Source organism: Squalius cephalus (assembly GCF_949319135.1).
Source record: "Squalius cephalus genome assembly, chromosome: 15".
In the NCBI taxonomy this organism is placed as follows: Eukaryota; Metazoa; Chordata; class Actinopteri; order Cypriniformes; family Leuciscidae; genus Squalius; species Squalius cephalus.
Genome location: NC_137136.1, coordinates 37,432,626 through 37,450,394, shown reverse-complemented (window position 1 = coordinate 37,450,394; position 17,769 = coordinate 37,432,626). Strand labels below are relative to the sequence as shown.

The window sequence follows — 17,769 nt, the reverse complement described above, 5'->3', positions numbered from 1 at the left end:
TCATATTAGAATGATTTCTGAAGGATCGTGTGACACTGAAGACTGGAGTAATGATGCTGAAATTCAGCTTTGATCAAAGGAATAAACTACATTTTAAAATATATTAAAATAAAAAACAGTTGTTTTAAATTGTCATAATATTTAATAACATTACTGTTGTGTTCTATCATTTACAGATCAAACACATGAACTCACAGCGGGAGGAGAAACAGAGCAAATGGTTTAAAATGATTAATTCTCTAACATCATATGAACAGACGTAAAAATAATTTAATCATGCTGTTTTAATAGCTTTGATTGTAATTAATGAAATAATAGTTATTTCCCTGCATTTTATTCCATTAAAATAATTTTATTACAGCAGCACAACCTTCATCTGTGACACCACACTTACACAAGCTGTAGAGAACAATGACACACTCTTCACTCTCTCAGATCAAAACAGAAATCTTTGCTTTTCTTATTTTTCTTAATTGTGTTCATAATTTGTGCAATATCTCTTTTTTAAACAATTAATTCAATATATCAGTAATTGTTATTCTAAGTGATTATATGTCTCTATGTGAGGGAGAAAGATTATATAAAACCGATAAAATGGAATACATTACATACAATACATACATTAAATATAAATGTTTATATACATAAATTATAATATATTTGAAAATAAATTTCTCACACATATATCATAAAAAATGGTTAAGTAGATCACAAATCAGGTCAGATAGGTGGAGGGTTTAAAAGCTGAAGCTTTTGTTAAACCATTAATTTATAATGTTTAAGTAAGAACTGTTATAATGTTTTAACAGTGATGCTTGTTCTCAGTGTTACTTACACAGCTGATCTAGTTGCTGTAACCACAGGCATCAGCTTCTGGAGAACTTCATCTCCAGTGTTCTGTGTGTCACTAATTGAAAATAAAAAGTTAATTATTCATGCAATTAATAATAATAATAATTCATATCATAAGTAAATAATACATTATACCTTCCTAAATACCCTCAAATAATTGTTTTAATGAAACACTGCTTTATAAAGGACATGTGAAAAAGTAGTTTAATATCTATAACTGTAGAAGCCTCGTATTCAGCGTCACAGATTTGTTTTTTCTTCTTCTTGTTAATGTTGCTGTGGCAGGTCTATTAGTCTGCATTTACACTACAACACTATTTTGACATATCAGATTTGTTTGTCCTGTCCGTTGCTATGGTTATCACCATGGTGATGTTTAACTCCCGAGTTGGGCGGGGGGGCAAGAAAAAAAGTATTTTTGTACCGGCATCAGCAAATTATTCATAGAAATTAAGCACATGAGTTTGTTTGCTTTTTACTTGTTTATTTACTACTTCTTTAATAATTTACTTTGTTTTATTGTCTCAGGAAATTATGCGCACAAAATGTGAATCATTGTCCATCATTTTGCAAGCAACTGGTAATAAAGAAAAATTATGATGAGACCTTAATCTAATTTATTTTCTTAATACTTCTCTTGTGGCCCCTAGTGAAAAAATGCATATTTTCATGAATCAAGAAGTGTTTTGTGTTCAACAAGTTGTCTTTGAAATGAGAAGTAAGCTAATCTACAGGTGCTGGTCATAAAATTAGAATATCATCAAAAAGTTGATTTATTTCAGTAATTCCGTTAAAAAAGTGAAACTTGTATATTATATAGACTCATTACATGCAAGGTGAGATATCTCAAGCCTTTATTTGTTATAATTTTGATGATTATGGCTTACAGCTTGTGAAAAACACAAAATCTAAATCCCAGAAAATTAGAATATTACATGAAATCCCACAGTAATTACACAGTGATACCATGGTCATTGAACCAGGTTTTGGTTCTGTTGGCAGTGTGGGCAGGTGCAAATCCTGCTGGAAAATGAAGGAAGCATGAAGTGCTCTGGACATGTCCTGGTAGATGGCTGCGTTGACTCTGGATTTAATAAAGCACAGTGGACCAAAGTCCTCTTTTCTGATGAGAGCAAATTTTGCATCTCATTTGGAAACCAAGGTCCCAGAGTCTGGAGGAAGAATGGAGAGGCACACAATCCAAGATGCTTGAAGTCCAGTGTGAAGTTTCCACAGTCTGTGTTGGTTTGGGGAGCCATGTCATCGGCTGGTGTTGGTCCACTGTGCTGTCCACTCAACGCAGCCGTCTACCAGGACATTTCCAGAGCACTTCATGCTTCCTTCAGCAGACAAGCTTTATGGAGATGCTTCCTTCATTTTCCAGCAGGATTTGCACCTGCCCACACTGCCAAAAGAACCAAAACCTGGTTCAATGACCATGGTATCACTGTGTAATTACTGTGTGATTTCATGTAATATTCTAATTTTCTGAGATTTTGATTTTGTGGTTTTCACAAGCTGTAAGCCATAATCATCAAAATGATAACAAATAAAGGCTTGAGATATCTCACTTTGCATGTAATGAGTCTATATAATATACAAGTTTCACTTTTTTAAAGGAATTACTGAAATAAATCAACTTTTTGATGATATTCTAATTATATGACCAGCACCTGTAATCTTTTATCCTCACAGCGCGTCAGTTATGCGGTGATGCTCTACGAAATTATTGTGGGGCAAATTAACTGTAATATTAATGATAAAAGTAGCCTAATAATAATAACAACAGTAATGTAATATGCCCTGTGCGCCCGTCCGCTACGCCACTGTGAAGAGCTAAACGCCACCAGGAACGGCATCAAGGCCATTAACTGTTTTATCAAGTTTACTTTGGCGTCCGCGTGACGTGATCTTCATCATCAGGAGGATTCGCTTGCAGCCCAATTTTAGTGATGGCGCAGACGGTGCGCACACAATGCTCAAATGAGTTTGCTTTGAAAGGCTTGCGCACTCAACTGTAAATGAAGTTAGACGGGTCCTTCTGAGGCTTGTAGACTCGAGTCCTCAGCATTAACGCTCTAGTAAGTGTGCATGGCCTCACGCTCTAGTAAGTGTGCATGGCTACGTCACACATGTTCCCGCCCCACGGTCACGCCACAAAAATACTATAAAAACTTAATTTAGGAAAAATACTTCCTATTAAATATCTTTATATTAACTGGCTTTTTTATGAATGCAATACAGTGAATGACAGCCGTCTGTGTCTCCCAGTGTCTTACATTATTGTCAGTTTAGTGTTCAGTGATTAATTTACACAGAAACAAAAGATAACATGTATGCCTTCATCTCCGAATACATTATCTGTGTCTTAAATTTCATAATGAACTCAGATAAACTCAGTGCCGACTCGTTTTCCATCAGTTCTTTTACATGAATTAGAATGTGTGCAAAGGATTGTGGGAGATTGAAGAACACGAAGGATCTACTTGATGCATCCTTCAAAATGAGCTGAATTAAAGACACAAAATGAAGTCTGTCTTCAAAACATCCTTCAAACTGAGACGGCCTTCAGAGGCGCTTGATGACGTGGCAGTCGAGATATGCAGTCTTACTAGGACACAGCCACGGTTTGAGAAACACCCGCAAATTATCTACAATATCCCGGAAATCAGTCTGTGCCCCGTGATTTAAACACCTCTGATCTCTGAGTTTCTCTTTGTTCATAATGTTTTAGACTGTAATGATTGCACTCAGTGTTACTTACCGATCATTTCCATATCCAATTAAGCTCCTCAGGTGAAACATCTGCAGTGTCTTCTCTGAGGACAACATCACAAACACTAAAGCTGACCACTGAGACGAGGAGAGTTTCACATCACGTAATCCTCTACGGCTCGTATGAGGTTCAGCTTCGTTCACAAGAGAAAGATCACCCAGTTCATTCAGACAGTGAAACAGATTGATGTATTTATCTGGAGAGGGATTCTCACTGATCTTTTCTTTAATATAGTCAACTGTTCTCTCATTGTTGTGAGAGCTGTTTGCTGTCTGTGTCTTTAGTTCTTGTAAGAGACTCTGATTAGACTCCACTGACAGACCCAGAAGGAAACGAAGGAAAAGGTCCAGATGCCCATTTTTACTGTGTAAAGCCTCATCCACAGCTCTCTGATGGAGATCAGATAGGGGAACTTTGTCTCCATTAGTTGGTTTGGTAATCTGGTCAAACACATTGATGTTATTGTTGATAAAGGAGAGATGCACATATAGAGCTGCTAGATGTTCCTGAATGCTCAGATGAACAAAGCAGAAGACTTTCCCCTGACACAAGCCCAACTCCTCTCTGAAGATCTGAGTGCACAATCCTGAGTAAACTGATGCTTCTGTCTCATCAATGCCACACTCGCTCAGGTCTTCCTCATAGAAGATCAGATTGCCTTTCACAAGCTGCCGATAAGCCAGTTTCCCCAGTTTGACAATCATGTCTTCATCTTTCACTCTCTTCTCATAGTCCTTCTCATGTTTGATGTTGGTCTGAATGAGCAGGAAGTGTGTGTACATCTGAGTGAGAGTCTTGGGAATCTCTCCTCTCTCTGCTTCACTCAACATTTCCTCTAGAACAGTGGCTGAGATCCAGCAGAACACTGGGATGTGGCACATAATAAAGAGGCTCCTTGAGGACTTCAGGTGTGAGATGATCCTGTGGGCCAGACTCTGATCACTGATTCTCTTCCTGAAGTATTCCTCCTTCTGTGTGTCACTGAAGCCTCGTACCTCTGTCACTCGATGGACACACTCAGAGGGGACGAGATCCGCTGCTGCTGGTCTGGAGGTGATCCAGATGAGAGCAGAGGGAAGCAGATTCCCCACAATGAGGTTCGTCAGCAGCTCGTCCACTGAGGCTGATTCAGTCACATCACACAACCTCACATCGCTCTGAAAATCCAGAGTCAGACGACACTCATCCAGACCATCAAAGATGAACAACACTTTATACTCATCACTGGATATCTCCATTTCTTTAGTTTCAGGGAAAAAGACATGAAGAAGATCTGAAAGACTGAGTGTTTTGTCCTTCATCAAGTTGAGCTCTCTGAAAGCAAGTGGAAATATGAGCTGGACGTCCTGATTCTCTTTCCCTTCAGCCCAGTCCAGGATGAGCTTCTGCACAGAGACTGTTTTCCCAATGCCAGCGACTCCCTTTGTCAGCACCGTTCTGATGGGTTTGTCTTGTCCAGGTAAAGGTCTAAAGATGTCACTGCATTTGATCGGTGTGTCCTCTGTTTCTGCTCTCCTGGACTGTGTCTCAATCTGTCTCACCTCATGCTCATTATTGATCTCTCCACTTTCACTCTCTGTGATGTAGAGCTCTGTGTAGATCTCATTCAGGAGTGTTGGGTTTCCCTGCTTTGATATTCCCTCATACAAACACTCAAACTTCTGTCTCAGATTTGATCTCAATGTGTTGAGGACTTCAGCAGGTTTAGAGTCATTGCTGTAAGATTAAAATACCACATTATTACACAAGTCAGAGAAGTAAATAGCCATAAATTACAAAACTATTTATGGGACACAGAACATCATTAGGTTTCTGAAATGTGTTAATCATTAATCATGAGTTTGAGTGATGTGAGATGTGAATTTCAGCACCTAAAATTAAACAACAACAACAAAAAATCCTAAATTTTACCTGAAACCAGGATATATGCTTTCATTAAAGTCTTGTGGTTGAATCACAGGCTTGGACACAGTTTTGTTTTTAACTGGTCTGGATAGAAGGTTTGACCTTAAATCAGAATGAAGAGGGTAAAGAATCAGACACATTGATACTGATGTAATTGTGTCATTAACTGAGTAACAGACCAACAGCTTTTACAGTGTGTGAATGTATTACAATACAATACATAGAGCTTTACACAAGAGCACAATGATAATCATTAATATACTGAAACTAGCAAGATTTTAACCCATTAAACTGCTGTATATTAATATCAATTTCATAAAAATACAATTCAATTCAAATACAATAAGCATAACTTTTATAGAAATTATATACCTGAGATCAGGCCATTTGTCTCCACTCTTAAACATTATTGGCTCCTCCATTGAGAAGTTACTCTTCATAGACACACAGCTGGACTCTGGGTTTGAGCTCTTCTGCTGGACTGAACTGGGTTTTAAACTAAATAAAATATAAAGAATACAGACTTATAAAAGACCACAGAAATGTTGTGTTCTTTTGCTTTAATGTCTGTAACTGTTTTGCGCTATGTTTCGAACTTTGATTACAATTATTTTGAGAAATTAACTCACTGGTTTGCAAATGTTAAGCATGATTCAACAACTGTACCAAAGCAACTGAGAAAACCGGTAATATTAGGAATTAGGAATTCAAAGCAAAACAAATTGAAATCAAATATGGAATTATAGAATAATTAAACTCAGATGAACATCAATCATGATCACATGACTCTTCTCAAAGGCACAATGGAGGACGAAGGCTCAACTGACTAAAGAGACCAATGTTTAGCTGACCATTAAAGATAAACCACCTTACAGTACTCTAGTAACGGTGCTCTTACTGTGAAACATCACTGTTCTGACCAGACACTGTGAAGCTTTCAACAAATCTGAACCCGTATTTATCAAGCCTCTGAGAATTACTCACAAGAACACTGCTAAGAATGGACTTAAGAGTAAAACAACTCTTGGCTCAAAGCTGCGCTTAGAAGTTAGTTATCAAGCATCTTAGTCGTAATTTAAGTGAAGTGTAGGACTAAATCTTAAGTGTCAGTCTTAGAGATGATTCACAACACTTTGATGTGCCACAAACGGGATTTTGGATGATGACATAGGCATGGACCAATCACTGAATAGATTTCCTTATTTAAGAATATTCTCAGATAAATTCCCATTGAATGGTGAAATTCCTAAGAGGAGTTTACATTCAACACTAATAATCATTCAGTAAATAATTTTCAAGAGAATACATTGTGGTATAAACATTGGAAATGAAAGATAAACACGTTTTCCACCATGTCTTAGGGGCTGTTTACACCTGGCCACTTCATGCATTTTCTCAGATCGGATCGCTATCTGATTTATCTAAACGATTCCATTTACACTTGCTCACATAAATGTGTTTTTGCGAAACGGATTTAAATCTTCAATTCCCGCGCTATATGCAGATTTAATGGAGGGCACGTCACCGAAAGCAACAGATATGAGATTTCAGCTGATCACACACATGACCAGCGTCGGCCAATAGTGAGCCTACGTTCTGACGTATTAAGATTGAACCACTGTAGTTACATGAACTATTTTAACTATGTCTTTACCACCTTTCTGGGCCTTGATAGTTGCAATGACGTTGCAGTCAGTGGAGGGACAGAAAGCTCTCAGGTTTCATCAAAAATATCTTCATTTGTGTTCTGAAGATGAACAAAAGTCTTACGGGTTTGGAACATGACATGAGGGTGAGTAATTAATGACAGAATTTTCATTTTTGGGTGAACAAACCCTTTAAGACTAAAATGACACTTTCAGAAGCTTGATAAAAACAGGCCCTGAACCAGCAGTTAAAAAATCCACTCAGTTTTACACCTACTCCATTATATAAAGGTGGAAAAAATCTCATCTTACATTTACTTGATGTCATTGCTAGTATTAGACTGACTGACTGACTGACTGACTGAGAAAAATGATGATTCTAATTCAAAAGTGTCATACTATAAGAACATCTTTTATAGAAATGATATACCTGAGATGAGGCCGTTTGTCTCCACTCTTAAACGTTATTGGCTGATTCATAGAGAAGTTACTCTTCATAGACACACAGCTGGACTCTGGGTTTGAGCTCTTCTGCTGGACTGGACTGGAACAGAGAACAGATTCAGTTTAATCCTTTAGATTACTGTGATTACATTCATCCTGCATCAAAAAGTACTTTGAGGAAACAGTTATCTTTTTAATTAATATTTCATGTTAGTTTCAAAACAAAAAAAGGCAACAAAATCATCTTTTTTCTGTAAGCTTTCTTTGATCTGTGTGTGTGTGTGTGTGTGTGTGTGTTCGTGTAGGGGGGAGGGGGTAATGTAACATTTTACAACTTTTTCTGTGATGTAATGTTGAAAGTACCTGCATCCTGGAGAACAATCTCCATCTCTGGATCCTTGTGAATCAGCCATGATGAAGCTGCAGGAGAATCTGATCTCCTCCACTGACTCTGAATGAAGAAACATCCAGACACTAAATTAAGTGATTAAATTAAACAACCTTCATAATTTAGCTGAACATATCTGGAGTGTGGGAGAAAAGGATCATGTGACTGCATTAAAGGGTTAGTTCACCCAAAAATGAAAATTATGTCATTAATGATTCACCCTCATTTCGTTCCAAGCCCGTAAGACATCCGTTCATCTTCGGAACACAGTTTAAGATATTTTAGATTTAGTCCGAGAGCTTTCTGTCCCTCCATTGAAAATGTATGTACGGTATACTGTCCATGTCCATAAAGGCAATAAAGACATCATCAAAGTAGTCCATGTGACATCAGTGGGTTAGTTAGAATTTTTTGAAGCATCGAAAATACATTTTGGTCCAAAAATAACAAAAACTATTACTTTATTCAGCATTGTATTCTCTTCCGTGTCTCTTGTCAATCCGCGTTCACGACTCCGCAGTGACGCTGCTGACATAAGACGCTGCTGACGCGTTATCTGGTGCACCCGAGCTTCATTTACAGTCTGAGGGAGACGCACGCTGTAAACAAAACAATCTTCGCAAACATGTCTAAGGATTTCGAAACAGCATTTTTTTCGTCAGTGCTTTTTTGCAGTTTCAGCGTCTTACGTCAGCAGCGTCACTGCGGAGTCGTGAACGCGGATTGACAACAGACCCGGAAGAGAATACAATGTCACATGGACTACTTTGATGATGTCTTTATTGCCTTTATGGACATGGACAGTATACCGTACATACATTTTCAATGGAGGGACAGAAAGCTCACGGACTAAATCTAAAATATCTTAAACTGTGTTCCGAAGATGAACGGAGGTCTTACGGGCTTGGAACGTTAATGACATAATTTTCATTTTTGGGTGAACTAACCCTTTAACTCAAGCCCATTGGCCTTTTCACACACACAAGTCGGCCGTTAGATTTAGAATTTTCTGAAAAATAACTGACACCGAGAAACACTGATTGAACATGTTCGGGTGAAAAAGAAAACAAACCCCGACACACATCGACACACACTGATCCGATAAAAAAAAAAGACGTGTTTGTTGGCGTTTGTGTGAATTGGCCTAAGAATCACAAACATCAAGTAACACAAAGGAAACATTGAAGTGAAAGAAACCCTTTTTTTTAGGGTTTAATATGAATCACGTAAAATGTCCTCCAGAGATTCATATTAATATAAGAAAGTCACACATGAACACTCACCTTGATCAAACTTTTACAAGATACAGGATCTCAAATCCTCCAGCTTTAACATCATAAAACTACACGTAAATTCCTTCTTAAACGTTCATAAACACTTGCTCTGTTTTTTTCGTGTCGTATTTCGTATATTTTTCTGCTTAAAATGGAGAGAGAGAGAGAGAGAGAGAGAGAGAGAGAGATTGTCACGACACGTACACAAAAGGGTGATAGTCCAAGTGCAGTTTTATTGGGTAATCCGTAATCATAAATCCAGGAACAGGCAAAAGGTCAAGATCCATGTAAGCAGTCCAAAAACAAGAAATAAACACTTAACCAAGCCAAGACAGACTCTGGGAAGCGGGTGACAAAATACAAGGATTCCAGAACAAGTGATTAAACAGACAGGGTATAAATAGACAGACACTAACAAGGTGAGTGGGAACAGCTCAGTGTGATAATGAATAATGAGTCCGACAAGGGTGATGGGGATTGTAGTCCAATAGTGACTGACACCTGTGGGGGAAGAGGACCTCTAGTGGCTACCCAGGGGACATTACCCAGACATTGTGATAGAGACGCGTGTTCACGAGAGCACCACGACACGTTGTTGAACTCGTGTTGGAGATTAATATTTAGTTGGTAAGTTATGTTTTTTTTTTCTTTTTTTGCAAACAAAGCATCCGCGTCTTTTCAGATTGTTTTTATCTTTGTTACTTTCTTTTTTCTCTCTCTTCTATTTAGTTTGTTAATTTATACTTTCTTTAACTTCTTTTGTTTGTTCATCAGTTTGTTTTCCATTATTTCTGTTTTGTTATTCTTTTGTTGTCTTTCACTCGTTCGTTCTTTTTATTTGTTCATCCTTGACTTCATTTGTTCAGTTTTGTCTTTCATTTATCTTTCTGCAGAACGCAGAGTTCCTGATAATAAATCATAAAGAGGACTTTGTTTGATCACGTCTGAAATAAGTTTGACATCATCCAATCATGTTTATAATTACATTTAGTCATTTAGCAGATGATTTTTTCAAAGCGATCTACAAATGTGCAACATTAATAAGGTAATTTTTTGTCTATAGGTATGCATATTTGAATCTAGTCTTTCTCTACAAATTTAACCAAGTAACATCCTTCTTGTCTCTGAACAACCAGCTGGATGTCAACCAATCCGGCTTCAAGAAAGGGCATTCAACTGAGACTGCATTACTGTCGGTCACAGAAGCCCTACGGATCGCAAAAGCTGCTTCCAAATCCTCAGTTCTCATTCTCCTGGATCTGCTGCCTTTGACACTGTGAATCATCAGATCCTTATGTCCACCCTCTCATCACTGGGCATCACAGGAACTTCCCTCCACTGGTTTGAGTCCTATCTCACAGGTAGGTCCTTCAGGGTCGCATGGAGAGGCGAGGTATCCAAAGCTCATCAGCTGACCACAGGGGTTCCTCAGGGTTCAGTGCTGGGACCCCACCTCTTCTCCGTCTACACCACATCACTGGGACACATCATACAGGCACATGGTTTCTCCTACCACTGCTATGCTGATGACACACAGCTGTTCCTCTTATTTCAATCAGATGATCCCACAGTAGCTGCACGGATATCAAGCTGTCTGGCGGACATCTCGGCATGGATGAAGGGGCATCACCTGCAGCTCAACCTGGCAAAGACTGAGCTTCTCGTCCTCCCTGCCAATCTGTCTCTACAGCACGACCTCACTATCCAGCTAGACAGCGCCGCCGCTCCCACCACGCGCATCACTCGCTGTGCGTAGGGCACCAAGTGCTGAGGGGGCACCAAAAATAGCCTAATGAAAAAAAAAATTATAATGCCGATATTATTTCATTAGCCTATAGAAATATTATTAGGCACATTTTAGCCATGTATATGTAACAAAAAAGGGGGAACAAGATAATTTAATTGCTCTAGTCTAGAAAGTACCGCCCCCCGCGTTGGATGGTCCGTGCCGGTTGTTCGCGCAGGCGCCTTTGCGAAGGATGCGTTCGCGTTCGCGCGGACGAAGTTTGACAGACAGACAGTAGGCAACTTTTTTGGAAATGGCCCCTAAAAGACAGCAGGAGTTAGGATCTGAGAAAAGAAAGAAGAAGAAACTGCGAGATGATGCCCGTGCATCACTTGCAGGTAAGTCCATGTTTAATCATTCTTAAATACGGGAAATGTGCTGCATGTGCTGCTGCTGCTAATCTCGAACATGCTGACGTTAATGTTAGCAAACTATGTTATTATAACTTGTAACTTCGGTGCAAGCTAAATTGCGATTTTACTGTTAAACATTACCTATTTTACAAATAACTGACGCCAGCTAGCTGTTACTTTCTTTACTATCTTTCTTTAGATATTGAGCAGTAATTTATGGTTTATTTTGACGTGACGGTGGTTAATACTTTCTCAGTAACAGTTAACATTAGCAGTCAGTGCAGTGCACATGGTAGGCTAACAATTCCTGTTAAATATATAAAATATATAAAATGTCATTATTAATGATATAAAGCAAACAATACTGTTTAATTGTGTGCATTATTGCACCTCATTCTATTATGCTTGTATATATTAGATTAGATTAGATTTATCAAATAGTTGATAAATAAGGAATAAAGGGGGAGAACTCCTTGGCTGCCATGCTTTCAGTTTTAAATTTTTATAATTTGTTTTCTGGTATGAGATTCTTTGTTTGAATATTTTGTCTAATAAATGTAATTTATTCAAAGTGACATTGAATTTGGGAAAAACATGTCTGGATTATTTTGATATTGTTTTTAATTTTGCTATTCTGTTTACTGAAGAAAAGTTAGCACTTTCAAATGTGTAGTGTGTGTTGGCTATTCTACATATGTTTACAAAGTCAGCAAAGCTGTGAAGATTTTACTTTCTCTTTTTAGTGTTCTTAAGTTTTATACTGTGATGCTGCTATTGTGTTATTGAGTTATATGTTTGGTAATAAAAAGTTAAACTGGCAAAAACAAACGTTTTTTTTTCTCGGGGTCGGGGTGGGGGGCATCATAAAGGAATTATGCTTAGGGCACCAAAATGGCTAGCAGCGGCACTGCAGCTAGATTCATCATCAATCACCCCATCAAGGTCGGTCAGAAATCTTGGAGTAACATTTGATGACCAGCTGACCTTCACAGATCACATTTCAACGACAGCCCGATCATGCAGGTTTGCACTGCACAACATCAGGAAGATCAGGCCTTTCCTAACTGAGCATGCAACACAACATCTCGTCCAGGCCCTGGTCATCTCTAGGCTTGATCACTGCACTGCTCTTCTGGCTGGACTTCCATCATGTGCAACTAAACCTCTACAGATGATCCAGAACGCTGCAGCTCGTCTCGTCTTCAACACGTCACTCCTCTGTTCATCTCTCTGCACTGGCTACCTCTCGCTGCTCGCATCAAGTTCAAGGCATTGACGCTTCTTACAGATCTATCACAGGCTCAGCGCCCTCCTACTTTCACTCACTCCTACGAGTCTACATCCCTACCAGAAGCCTACGATCAGTCAACGAGCGACGTCTACCAGAAGCCTACGATCAGTCAACGAGCGACGTCTACCAGAAGCCTACGATCGGTCAACGAGCGACGTCTCATAGTTCCATCACAGAGAGCCACAAAATCACTTTCCAGAACATTCTTATTCACAGTTCCCTGCTGGAGGAATGCTCTCCCCAGCCTCATCCAAAATGCAGAATCAGTGGCAACATTCAAAAGACAGCTGAAAACCCATCTTTTCCGTGAGACTTTAACCTAAAAATAAATAAATAAATCCTTTTTCCTTTAAACCTTCGCTTATCGGGCTTATGCTACTCTGAACAATGCCTGAACTTCGTATTTTGAGCACTTCTTGCGTTGTTTCTTGCCTCTTCATGATGACTTGCTTAATTTAGTCCTAATTTGTAAGTCACTTTGGACAAAAGCGTCTGCTAAATGACTAAATGTAAATGTAAATGTAAATTTACCTCAACAAATTGAATTGAAATGCTTTCTCAAAATTTTTGGCCTTAAAGATTCATAATACAGATTTAAAAAAAAAAAAAAAAAAAAAAAAAACAATACAGCCGTCACTGCTGTAAAATAAGAATTGAGAAGCACTCAAACTCACCAGGTCGTGGCTCGGGCCTCACAGCTCATATAAGCCCCGGTGATTTTCCTGAGAAACACACGAGCTGCTCTAGAATCTTCTGTGTGTGTTTGAGCTGATTCAGGAATGATGGACTTTAATCTGGTTGTTGTCTTCGAGGCTGAGCTGAACTAACCTTTACACTGTGTGTGTGTGTGTGTGTGTGTGTGTGTGTGTGTGTGTGTGTTCGAGCTGCTTCAGGAATGATGGACTTTCATCTGGGTGTTGTCGTCGAGGCTGAGCTGAACTAACCCACTGTGTGTGTGTGTGTGAGAGAGAGAGAGAGAGAGAGAGAGAGAGAGAGAGAAAGAGAGTGAGAGTGTGTGTGTGTGTGTGTGTGTGTGTGTGTGTGAGAGAGAGAGAGAGCGAGAGAGAGAGAGAGAGAGAGAGAGAGAGAGAGAGGGAGAGAGTGTGTGTGTGTGTGTGTGTGTGTGTGTGTGTGTGTGTGTGTGTGTGTGTGTGTGTGTGTGTGTAGTAAATGGAGTAAAGTCGCATCCATCCTTTTCTGAGTATTCTTCCAAAACGGAAAATTTCGAATGAGGCATACTAATGGGAAAGAGTTTGAATTGCCACTCCTGAAATACGTGTCACGCATCCTAAAAAAGTTCCCCTTGAGCAATAAAAATCCAGCAGAATTAACATCAGTCTCCATTACTTCCTGGATTGAGAAACAGCTGATCTTCGTGAGAGACGTCATCCAGCCATCGTTCAGCAGAAGGGGAACTGAGGAACGCCACAAACAGCCAAGGACAGTAAGCAGAGAAAAACGATCACACCTACAGTATGGCAGCACCGCAGGTCCAAAGCTATTGAGATCATTCTCAATAATAGCACATTTCCTTCCCCTCCACCTATTATTAATGACACCAGTATTGTGCATAAGTATTACATGGCCAAATGCCAATCACTCCCGTCTCATACATTGGCCACGCCCCCTTGGTCCACCAACATAGAGACAACTGCTCTAGTCCATTACCCATCCACTCACTCTTGACAAAGTAGACAAAAGTTGTGTCCCACCTGCCAAATAACAAAGCCTGTGGATATGATGGGGTAAAATATGAGACCCTGAAAGCCACAAAACCCTGGTCCACCCATATACTCACCTGTATATTTAACACCTGTTTGATTAATGGGAAAGTACCAGATTCATGGAAGAGGGCCCTTGTCCATAGAATTCCAAAGAAGGACAATATCCCAAGTGATCCATCTACATGGAGAGACATAGCTCTCCTCCCCACTGTTTACAAGGTGTTTATGAAATGCCTGCTTGCCTGAATCCTCCCATGGCTTGTGGATGCAGGCATCCTCTCACCCAAACAGAAAGCCTATATAGACAGACAGGGTATGAACGAACATGTGTTTTGCCTGAAAACTGGAATTGATGATTTCAAACATGAATCATGTAAACTCTATACCGTATTCCTGGACTTCGGAGATGCCTTTGGGACATTATCTCACAAATTGTTGCATAACGCATTAGAGGAGATCCATCTACCTCAGCCCTTTGTTGACATCATAACAGATGTGTATAGGGGATCATTTTTGCAAGTCATCTGTGGTAAACAACGACAATGCTGCAGTAAGAGAGCTAGCCAGAGCTTCCCTCGTATTGGACCTCAGGAAGAGAAAGATCCCTTTGGCCACAGGCAACCAAGACAGCTTCCTAGGCTTCAGGAGGAAAAGCAACAGTAAACTGGACACACAAGCCGCAGGTTTCGGAGTTCGCCCAGACTGGTCGGACCTAAACGACCTGTGCAATAGTCTGGCAGTTAAATTACAGTGGACACAAAGCAACTCACACACTGCACCAGAGGTATCTGACGCAGTGGTCACAGACCCATCTGTTACTGTGGAGATCGCAGTCTGTCACAATGAGACACAACACACACTACAGAGCACAACAGCAAACAAACAACACAGGGAAAGTTTGCATGTCTTGACTTTGCTGACCACTCTACCTCTCATTCTATGTACAGAAATGCTGCAATAGGGGAGGATATTCTCTGCTTCACTGTCAAGGCCAGACTACAGGTGTTACCAACCAGATACAACCTAGCATTATGGTACCCTGAAAATCACTATCCACACTGTATAATGCATTCTAACTCTGATCACCTTGAATCAGTTGCTCATATTGTAAAGGGCTGTAATATGTACACAGCACGCCATGACCGTATTGTAGATCTCATTGCCAGTTAAAAAAAAATATGCCTATGAATAAACACTCACGAGTAATACCAGACTGGTTCAACAGCTTTGATGATGTGTTCTGTAACATCCCTAACACCCCTGACGTTGTGCTCGTGGATACAGATAGAAAGGAGGTGCTAGTCCTTGAAATAGGTTGTGTTTATGATCTGTATATGGACACAACCTTTTTTGCTGCCTTTTTACCCTCCTTGCAAAGATCAGTGACCTAGGCTGTGCATGTAAGTTAGTGGCATTGATATTTGGCAGACTGGGACATGTCCACAAACTGACTGTTAGTGGACTAAGACTGGCAGGGCTACTAAAAGGAAAGTCTAAACAGCTGCAAAACTCTGCTCCACATCAGCTGTGATAGGCAGCCTTGCTGGGTTAGGGTTAGCGAAGCGATGCTTTATGTACCCTTGAATGTCAAAGCTGTGTTATCTCTGAGAATATCTGAATCCTTTCTGTAAGAAATTAGATTGGCGGATTCAAATAAAGAAATCAAATGTGTGTGTGTGTGTGTGTGTGTGTGTATTTGTGTGTGTGTGTGTGTGTGTGTGTGTGTGTGTGTGTGTGTGTGTGTGTGTGTGTGTGTGTAAAAAAATGAAAATCATTACACTGGGAAATTAGCAATCCACTTCACACTGTCCAATGAAACTTGAGCTGGTTAACTTGTGCCACATCACCATTACTTGTATTATACGTGACAAACGGCATCAATTCAATATTTTTAAATGTGTTTTTTTAATTGAATGGACACACTATCAGTCACTGAGAGAGCCATATGTCCCTCTACATCTCTTCTGTAAACAGACGGGTCACAGTTATGGAACTACTGACATAAACTAGTGTTTTTTTACAGTAAGCAGAATAATTACATAACAAGAGTGAATAGTGACTAATAGTGAGCGAGCAAGAAGTGTCAGAATGCCAGTCTGTCAGTCAAACCCGTAACAACGCTTTATGGCGACGAGATAGATGAGAAATTAACAGAAATGTTCAGACTTTTAAATGATTTGTTACTGTCTCATTAATCATAATTATCACATTAATCATAATTGAAATGCACTTTGTTTTATTGACCACAGTTATTGTTGCTGCACAGTTAATCCTCACTTCTCATCTCACTGCATGAATCTCAAACGAGCCTAAACTCGCAAAGTCACGTGATTCCAGCCCTCGGGGCTGCGCGCCTGCGCTACGTCACACTGTTGCCAAACATTTCACAATCCTAACGGTTCACCGCCAAATGGCGTTAATATTTACCTGATCTCGGGTCAGTTTTTGTAGTGCAAGATTATTATTGTGTATAACACAAAAATGAGAATGATATTTAACTTCTGATTGATCAAGTCTCCCAAGCCCAGTCTAATAACACACAAAACATGCACTACACATTAATACAAGAACACACATTTTACAGGTTCTAGATTACATTTAAAAGATCAGCCTACACTGAAAACATTTGCAACAAATGTAAAGGTGTGTTTGTGTTGAGTTTCCGCTGCAGTTATACACCAGTGTGACCAGCAGATGTCGCCAGCCTGTTGTGTTTCCAAACAGTGAATCATTTTTGGAAAAGCTTCGTGTCTCTGCGGTGAATGAGGTGGAGATTCCGACCACAGCGATTAGCGCATGTGATCCGAATAAACCGCTTTGAGGTTCCCATCTACTCCTTCAGTCAGAAGATGTTTATTAGGGGTTCAAGCATGAAATACTGAAACCCTTTTGTAATTGTAAGGATTTGTAAAACTGATCGTGCAGGCCAAACCGTAAGGACTAGAGACTTGAAACCTGGCCAGATGGGAGGCCTCAATTTGGGGACAACCTATCAGAGTATGACCCCGATTGGCCCATAGGTGGCACTACAGCAACCAAAAGTACAAAATCGCTCATAACTCTTAGACCGTTTGTCCTAGACTCAAGTGTCTTACACCACAGTGACCCCTGGCTCAAGGCGGACAAAATGTGTATCTCCAATTTTCTGCTATGTCAAATTTTGTCCACAATCTACTTTTGCGAACTAGTCCCTGGTTTTTCGCCCGATCGGAACCAAACTAGTGAAGTACAATTCTCTGGACTCTCTAGATCAATAATTGTCAGAAAAGTTGAACTTTACCCTTTGGGTAGCTATAACAGGATAATTTTTTAAATGGGTGTGGCAAAAAA

At 39.7% G+C, this 17,769-nt stretch overlaps 1 protein-coding gene across 1 annotated transcript in view; it reads right to left on the bottom strand.

Annotated features, from left to right (window-relative positions):
* The window catches only part of LOC307172740 (NACHT, LRR and PYD domains-containing protein 3-like), a 31,881-nt gene extending 24,164 nt beyond the window's left edge, over positions 1 to 7,717 (bottom strand). The window contains exons 1-5 of the mRNA XM_079895320.1: positions 7,610 to 7,717; positions 5,906 to 6,031; positions 5,540 to 5,635; positions 3,617 to 5,344; positions 836 to 907 (exon numbers count right to left, since the gene is read on the bottom strand). Coding sequence (XP_079751446.1) covers positions 836 to 907; positions 3,617 to 5,344; positions 5,540 to 5,635; positions 5,906 to 6,031; positions 7,610 to 7,677 — 2,090 coding nt within the window. The 5' untranslated portion in view covers positions 7,678 to 7,717. The remainder of the gene's footprint in view (positions 1 to 835; positions 908 to 3,616; positions 5,345 to 5,539; positions 5,636 to 5,905; positions 6,032 to 7,609) is intronic.
* Positions 7,718 to 17,769: the final 10,052 nt, after the last annotated feature.